This window comes from Vigna radiata, unplaced genomic scaffold (genome assembly GCF_000741045.1).
Source record: "Vigna radiata var. radiata cultivar VC1973A unplaced genomic scaffold, Vradiata_ver6 scaffold_298, whole genome shotgun sequence".
NCBI classification, from domain to species: domain Eukaryota; kingdom Viridiplantae; phylum Streptophyta; class Magnoliopsida; order Fabales; family Fabaceae; genus Vigna; species Vigna radiata.
The window spans coordinates 320,485-329,079 of NW_014542028.1; the positions used below are offsets into that span (position 1 = coordinate 320,485).

General features: G+C 31.4%; 1 protein-coding gene across 1 annotated transcript in view; it reads left to right on the forward strand.

Annotated features, from left to right (window-relative positions):
- The window catches only part of LOC106778952 (isoleucine N-monooxygenase 2-like), a 17,904-nt gene extending 11,202 nt beyond the window's left edge, over positions 1–6,702 (forward strand). The window contains exons 4-5 of the mRNA XM_014666963.2: positions 5,056–5,922; positions 6,070–6,702. Coding sequence (XP_014522449.2) covers positions 5,056–5,922; positions 6,070–6,702 — 1,500 coding nt within the window. The remainder of the gene's footprint in view (positions 1–5,055; positions 5,923–6,069) is intronic.
- Positions 6,703–8,595: the final 1,893 nt, after the last annotated feature.

The following is an 8,595-nucleotide window of genomic DNA, read 5'->3' on the forward strand; positions in this document are numbered from 1 at the left end:
TTGGTTAGTATTTCATACAAGTGTTGCTGTGAGGAAGAGTTAGATTGGCACTTATGTGCCTGTATAATCGATTACAGAGTGGTTGTAATCGCTTAGCAGTGGAAAAACAGAAATTTGTACTAAAAGTTCAACGCTGCTCCCATGCTTTAGTAGAGGCGCTCCCATGTGTGTGCTTGGTCCTAAGTTGGTGAGATTTTTTGAAGGATGCTGAGTTAAAAGGTTGATTTTCATGACCAAGGAACTGTTGGTTTAGTATATACATGATGGGTTAGTATTTCATACAAATGTTGCTGTGAGAAAGAGTCAGATTGGCACTTATGTGCCTGTGTAATCGATTACAGAGTGGCTGTAATCGCTTACCAGTGGAAAAATAGAAATCTGTACTAAAAGTTCAACACTGCTCTCATGCTTTGGTATAGGCGCTCCCTAGTTTGTGCTTGGTCCTAAGTTAGTGAGATTTTTGGAAGTTATTGTCTCATGTTTTCTATTTTAGATGGGTAAGTGAGTTTGATGGTCATGAGTGGTCTTTAGTGCACCAATGAACATGTTAGGTCATTGAATTGTTGAGAAAAAATGTCATTTAGGTGCTTTCATTTATGTTAGATGAGCTCCATAAGCATGTCTTACCTAAAAATGGCTTTCATCCACAATTGACATGACAAATTTCGGTTATGAAAGACATTGAAATGGCATAGAAATTGTTCATAAACTCAAAACTGATGAATGATCAACAACGATGACCAACAACAATTCAAATGAAAACGACAATAAAAAAGGGAATAACCTACATCTTTATTAACATTCAAAATATTTATTACAATACATTTACATTAATTTGCATGTCTACATTGATCTGCTACTACCAATAATCACTAAATACAAAATTCACTCATGTTTTGGACGATGTCCAATGTACAGGGTTCTATAAGTTTTATTCTTGTAACACTTTCGTCGTCATTCCTTCATAAGGTTATTTTTGACGTGTTGGTTTTTTTTTCCTTCAAATCCTCACCAATTGTATTAGTTGATGCTTTCACAGAGAAATAACAAATTTCTTTGCTTGATGCACCAACATCAACAACGAACTGAAATTTAACAAAAATTACCATTGTATAAAACCATAAAAGGAAATTCTAACAATAAAGGAAAGGGCAAAAACCGAAACAATATAGGGAAAACCAAAGGTCATATGCATATACCTTGCTCTCACTGGAAAATTCCATTTTGCGCAATACAATCTACATAATCAAACCATAAAGGTGAGACCTTGAACAAACAAAATAGAGCTTTCATTTACAAAAGCAAAACCGAGACCTTAAAAAAAAAAGGACACCTTAACAATTTGGGTTTAAGTCTTACTTTACCTTACAAAACAAACTTGTAAGGTGAGAATTATCCCCCACTTATATACTTTTTTCAAGTTCTATCTTTAGTCAATGTAAGACTTGAGTTTTTTCCAATACCCTATTTATAGTAATCAATAATCCTAGCTAATTATGGAAAATGTTGATAAGACAAAGAATGTGGTAACTAATCCTAAGGTATAAAGAGGAAATAAGGAAACTAATATTAAAGCATAATTTAAAATATCTAATGATGTATTTTTCACATATTCTATCAAATCACTAAAGAATAATATTTCAGATTGCAAATCAATTAACAAAGAATTTAAAAAGAATTTCTATTAGGAACTTTTGGAATGAGTCTCATTTCATACATAGTCCAATGCAAAGAGGAGACAGAAAAGAAATAATACAACAAGTAATAAAATTTAAAAAATAATAATTCAACCTTGCAATACAAACCCATGATAAGTAGTAAACAAAAAAATAATCACATGAATTCTTTATAGGGTTCTTTATGAATTATGTAAGTTGAATTTGAATTATGTAAGTGGAATTTGAGTGTAGAACTTCTATATCAGAACCTTACACGGCTTATTTGCATTTACACGATATTTCACTTTCATTCAAGCATTTAAAGTGAATCAGATGAGAACTCCACCATTTACATTTTATACTGAATATCAGAAGAAACAATCACGACAACTTTTATTATGATTTACTTACCAAGCCATATAAGCAGAGGTATTTGGATTATACTCCTCCAGAGTACATTGTTTGTGCATGTATGACGTAATCTTATGTTCCCCTTCCCTATAAACATTAGCATCGGAGAGAATTACCTAAATCCAAATTAACAAGGTAAAAAACAATAACATTTAACTTGATATAAAAGAAGACAATAACAATGATTTAAAATATTAAACAAGGGTGAATGAAGCATTCTTAATGGTAGTTGATTTAAGCAAGAGAATTACTGAAAAAGTAGAAGTCTGCATAAATTGTTCATTACAAGCAAAAATTAATAACAAAATCATAATATAATTATTTCAAAGAAGGAGTTTCATGTGTCATACTTCAAAGTGACGATTAAAAGTGCATATTAGAATGGTTATATAAACTTAAATCAAACAAAGATTATTTAATTGGATTTTCCTAGGGTTAGTTACATGGAAAACTAACTCTTTTAACATTGAGACTAAGGTTAGTGAAACATGGAAACAAATATTTTAGTTACTCCAACATAAAAGTATTTATGCTCTAAAAAAATTTCATCTAACAAATAAATAACAAATTAATATCTTCTAAATGACAATTATATCTTCTACAATGATATTAAGACATCAATTACTAGGTTCGAGACCTATAACACAAAGTGTATAAGAAGTTGAAATTGGACTTGAGATTTTAAACCACATTTTAATAGTACACGATTTATTATAATCAGGAAGAAATGAAGCTTAGTAGTGACTTAAATATGTTCATAATTGGGAACATGGGGTGGTATAGAATATCTTTAGACAACAATAAATGTCCAAAATCAGAACCACATTATATATATATATATATATATATATATATATATATATATATATATATATATATATATATATATATATATATATATATATATATATATATANTATATATATATATATATATATATATATATATATATATATATATATATATATATATATATATATATATATATATATATATATATATATATCAATTAGTCACCAGAATTCGTATTTAAATCTTAATGCCATAATATCTTTCATATAAGGTGAAGTATTGAACTAGTAACAAGTAAATTATACTTCACAAGTGTAGCACTCAATCCCAAACCAAAATACATCATCAACGTGTATCCTACATTAATTAGCTCTAAATATAAGACATAAAAAATTCAAGAAGAGTAAATAGTTGCATCTATGAATTGACCATTTAAAAAACATAAACTAATCAATAAAAATACAATTTTACCCATACATCTCTGAATTTCCATCAAGAGTCAAAAGTTTCTTCACTATATCCTTCACTTTAGTTTCATACAGAGAAAGCAGGCTTTTCTTCTGCAAGGTAATGCAGTTATCAAACATCTTGTTGAATAAGTGACCAGAAGTTAATAGCAGAGTTGACCAAATCAATAAGCAAGTTACCGAACCTGTAGCCACTGCATGAAAGTTTCGAGCTTTGCTTCTTCTGGGTTCGCCATAGCTACCGGTACCTAGTCAATTCTTGGTTTACACCTACTTGGATAACAGGGGGCTCAAGGCTTAAAGGGTTTAATAAATTGAGTAAAAGCTTTCAAAAAGTAATGAAAATTACGTACAAATTATAATATTACTAAATACTGAACGTTCTTTATTAGAGAAAAAAATAGTAAATATTCATTTAAGTGTTGAAATTAAACATTACAAAGTTATAAAAAAAAATATTCAATCCGTTTCTTCATTTCCATGGTTTAAGACAATGAATACCACTATGAAAATGTTTCTTCGATAATGCAAATACCAGCAAAATACCACCAAAGGCAAAAATCAAAAACCCAATTCCAAAAAATGATAATGGAAAAGGGAAAAAAAAATCATACCTTTTTCGAAGTCGAAGAACCAATCTCACCGAATGAATCCATTGCACAATAACAATAACAAACCTAAAAAATGATAATGAAATCACCAAATGGACACCAACGAGAGAGACACCACTACGAAACCTTCACCAAATGGAAAGAGAGAACTTGGTGAGAGAAAATGAAAATCTAAAATGGAAAGAGAAAACTTGATGACAGAGAGTGAAAACCTAAAACAAGAGGAGAAAGAGAATGAGAGAATACTGAAAGGAAGGAAGATAGTTTCGGAATATTAAAATGTCCAAATCTGAATCCTTTTCGAAATCAGTTTTTTTAGAATTTTTTTTTAAAATCAACCAATTACAACGCGACACGTGGTGTTGTCAAAAGCGTTGTCAAAAACACGTTGTTAATATATCGCTATCCTTATAAAAGTACTAATTAAATATTGACAGAAAGGCATACATATGATTTAGAGACGACAAAAAGGCATACATTTAGGCGACAGAGAGGCATAAATGAGTTTAATTAGTAATCCCGAGCCTAAGGAGATTGATAACGAATGTATTCCTATTTGACAATATTTTGTAATAAAATCTAAGTAAAGACCAAGTATAATTCTGCTGACGATGCAATGTAAGCATACGCTTCTTGAAGTCATTGCTTCAAGAACATTTTATTAGTTATAATAACAGCTGTTTATTATGTTCCGACGTTTAAAAAACAAGTACGACAAAATTCTGGTAAGTAAACTTATGAATATAAAAAACAAAAATTAAGCACATATAATATAATTAAGCTTGAATTTATAAACCGTGCACGTTATATATCATGATTCAAAAAAGAAAACGTGTTTACGGAAACGATAATAAAAAGAAAAGTAAATGCTTGAACACTGTATAAATACTAATAGACATCAAACTTCTCGCAAGATATCTATCATATCTAAATCGTGGCAAAAGCAAGATACAGTGTTAAGTTAATTGAAAAAGTATCCAAATACTTACCATCACAAAAGTCCTTTCCCAAGCCATGGAACATTCCCCTTCTCTTTTCTTGTCAAATCTTCAAAGCCTTTGGTTGTTTGTATGCTTTATCATTGTGCTAAAAGCCCTAATACCTAGCTTGATTCAGAAATGGTCCAAGAAACAAAAACCAAAACTTCCCCCAGGTCCCAAACCATGGCCTGTGGTGGGCAACCTTCCTGCCATGTTAGCAAACAAACCTGTTCATCGATGGATACACAATCTCATGAAAGAAATGAACACTGAGATTGCATGTATCCGCCTAGGAAATACCTATGTTATCCCAGTCACATGTCCCACCATTGCCAGACAGTTTTTGGGTGAACAGGATGCAACTTTTGCATCAAGATCACTAACCACTTGCACTGATCTCATTAGTGGCGGATATTTAACCACAATTTTAGTGCCATTTGGGGACCAGTGGAAGAAAATGAAGAAAATCTTAAGCAGTGCTTTGCTTTCCTCACAAAAGCACCTATGGCTCCATGACAGAAGGACCGAAGAAGCTGACAACCTTATGTTTTACGTCTACAACAAAAGCAAAACTGTGAACAATGGTGTTGCTGGCCTTGTGAACATTCGAAGTGTTGCAAGGCATTATTGTGGCAACGTTATGAGGAAAATTCTTTTCAGTACAAGGTATTTTGGGAAGGGTAGGATGGATGGAGGACCAGGTTTTGAGGAGGAAGAACAAGTTGAGTCCGTCTTCGTTTTACTTAGGTATCTTTATGCTTTTTCTATTTCTGATTTTATCCCATGCTTGAGGAGACTTGACTTAGATGGACACCAGAAGAAGGTCAAGGAAGCTTTGAAAGTCATGAAGAAATATCATGATCCCATCGTTCAAGAAAGAGTTAAACAATGGAATGATGAAGCAAAGATTGATGAACAAGACTGGCTTGACATTTTGATCTCCTTGAAAGATGCCGACAACAATCTATTATTGACAATGGAAGAAATTAGTGCACAAATTGTGGTAATATTTCTCTTCCCTCTTAGTGTTTTCATGAGTAAAATGATTTTTGGAAACCCTAAGCCTTTGCATCATCATATTTCACTTCTCTATACTTCTTACTTGTATTATGCATTAATGATTCGAAATCCATATTCAATCTGCTTGCAGGAAATATTGATTGCAACAGTGGACAATCCATCGAATGCTTTTGAATGGGCTCTCGCTGAAATGATAAACCAACCAAATTTGCTCCAACGAGCCATTGAAGAATTGGATAGTGTGGTGGGAAAAGAGAGGTTGGTTCAAGAATCAGATATACCAAATCTCAACTTTGTAAAGGCCTGTGCAAGAGAAGCTTTTCGCCTTCATCCATTGGCAGCTTTTAATGTTCCTCATGTCTCAATGAGTGATACAACTGTAGGAAATTACTTCATCCCGAAGGGTAGCCATGTAATACTAAGTAGAAGAGAACTTGGAAGAAACCCTAAAGTGTGGAATGAACCCCTGGAGTTTAAACCAGAACGTCACCTTAAGAGTGATAATGGGTCTAATGTAGTTTTGACAGAGCCAAATTTGAGGTTCATATCTTTCAGCACAGGAAAGCGTGGTTGTCCTGGAGTTACGCTTGGGACCACAATGACCGTGATGCTATTTGCAAGGTTGCTTCATGGCTTCACTTGGACTGCCTCATCCAATGTTTCAAAAATAAACCTAGCTGAGTCCAATGATGGTTTAAATCTTGCAGAGCCACTTATGGCAGTTGCTAAGCCCAGATTACCACCACAATTATATCACCTTTAATTTAGCACAAGAATTTACCCAAGCAACAAATATTTTCCCAAATCAATCTGTTAAATATATGATATGGCATATGTTATGAAGAACAATATATAAATGTTTTTATGTTTTCTGTTTTTCTTTTTTATATTTTCATGCCTCTTTGGTTTCTTTTCAGTGTTATTCAATAAAATCGTTTTACTTCATGATTTCATATTTCTCTTCTTTGTTTCATAAATTTTATTTCTTCTCTATTCTTGTAGTTTGTTAATACATTTTCCTTGCTTTGGTTTGTTAAGATAGTAAACAACACTTCTTTTAAAGAGTTTTGCTTCGTATATGTGATTCTTCATTTTCCTTCTTCGGTCATGATTTTTTTCTTGTTTACTCCTTATTCTAGAAGATGAAGAAGAAGTCTACATTAATATCACTTTAAATATTAAAGTTAAATAGATTTAAATATTATTTAATAAACTTTACTCCAAATATTAAAGTTAAATAGATTTAAATATTATTTAATAAAACTTTCTCCAGCAAGAGTAGTTGTTTAATGTAATTTTTTCTATCTTGCGATTTTTTTATTTTCTGTTAATATTTATAAATGGAAATATATTGTTTGAGTTTTATTATAGACTTAATATTTTAGTTTTGATTGTATTTTTTTTTTTCAATAATTTATCTCTTATGCAATTTTTTTCTGAACCTTTTTTACGCAATGTTACTTATACAACTAAATATAAATTGAATTTATCTATTACAAAAATTTGTAAATAATGGTACCAATTTATGGATAATCAGTATTTATCTATGGATTACTCACACAAGATCTGTAGGTAATTTTAGTTTGGGTAAATATTTTATACATTTTAGTGTTTGAGAAACAAAAATATGTGGTTAATACATACTAGACAACAATTTGTGGATAATTTTCCATTGTTCACGTGGATAATACATCTCCCATTGCTCTATCTCTATGAGTATTTTTGACGAACTAATATTTGTGAGTAATTTTTCACCGGTCACATTTCGTGGATAATACATATAAAATACATCTGTGGTAATACACACAAATCAATATTCATGGATAATTTCTTATTACAGTAATCCTAATCCTTCGGTAAATTTTTTTTACAAGCTGTCATTCATGAGTAACTTCACCACTAAACTTTTCTGCATAATCAATAAGAAATCATTAAAACCATAAGTAATTATAATATGTATTTGTTCAAAAATTAATATATTGAATTATCATTGTAGCTATAATGCATTAAGAGATACAATCATGAAAATATTGTTACAGATCGCAGATTAGGGGATTCTTGCTACAATTTTGGTTTTGTTCTGTAGTTATATTTTAGTTTTGGATTAAAGAGGAGATTTATATTTTTGACGTTCAAGTCTTGTATAAATTCCTTGTTGTAAAAACCGCAACCATTATAGTGCATTTGCTTCCGAGTGGAAGGACACTAGATGTAGGCATTATTGGCCGAACCAGTATAAAAACTTGTGTTTGATTTTCTCTATCCCTTATCTTTTACATTTCAGTCGACTCTATTTCTAAAGCAGTCTGTGACGCCCGGGCACTTAGAGGGCGGGGAGTGATCGCCGGTGTGTTGACAAATTGGCAAACGTACCAAATCGTACAAGTAATATAAATGGTAAGACCAAGTATCGTTTTCCCAAGAGACTCGAAAGGCTTTCTCGTTCACGTGAAATAAAATAATACGACTTGAAAATAAAAAATAAAAATTAATAAATTGGATTTGAGAACAAAAATATTAACATGCAAAATAAAGTTGATTCAATTGACAAAAGAAAACAATGGATGAATGGATGTTGTTGGGGGTTTACAATTTCATCTAATCCGCTCTCTCTTACATACTACCCTTGAATATTAGTTTGATTAATTGTTATGCG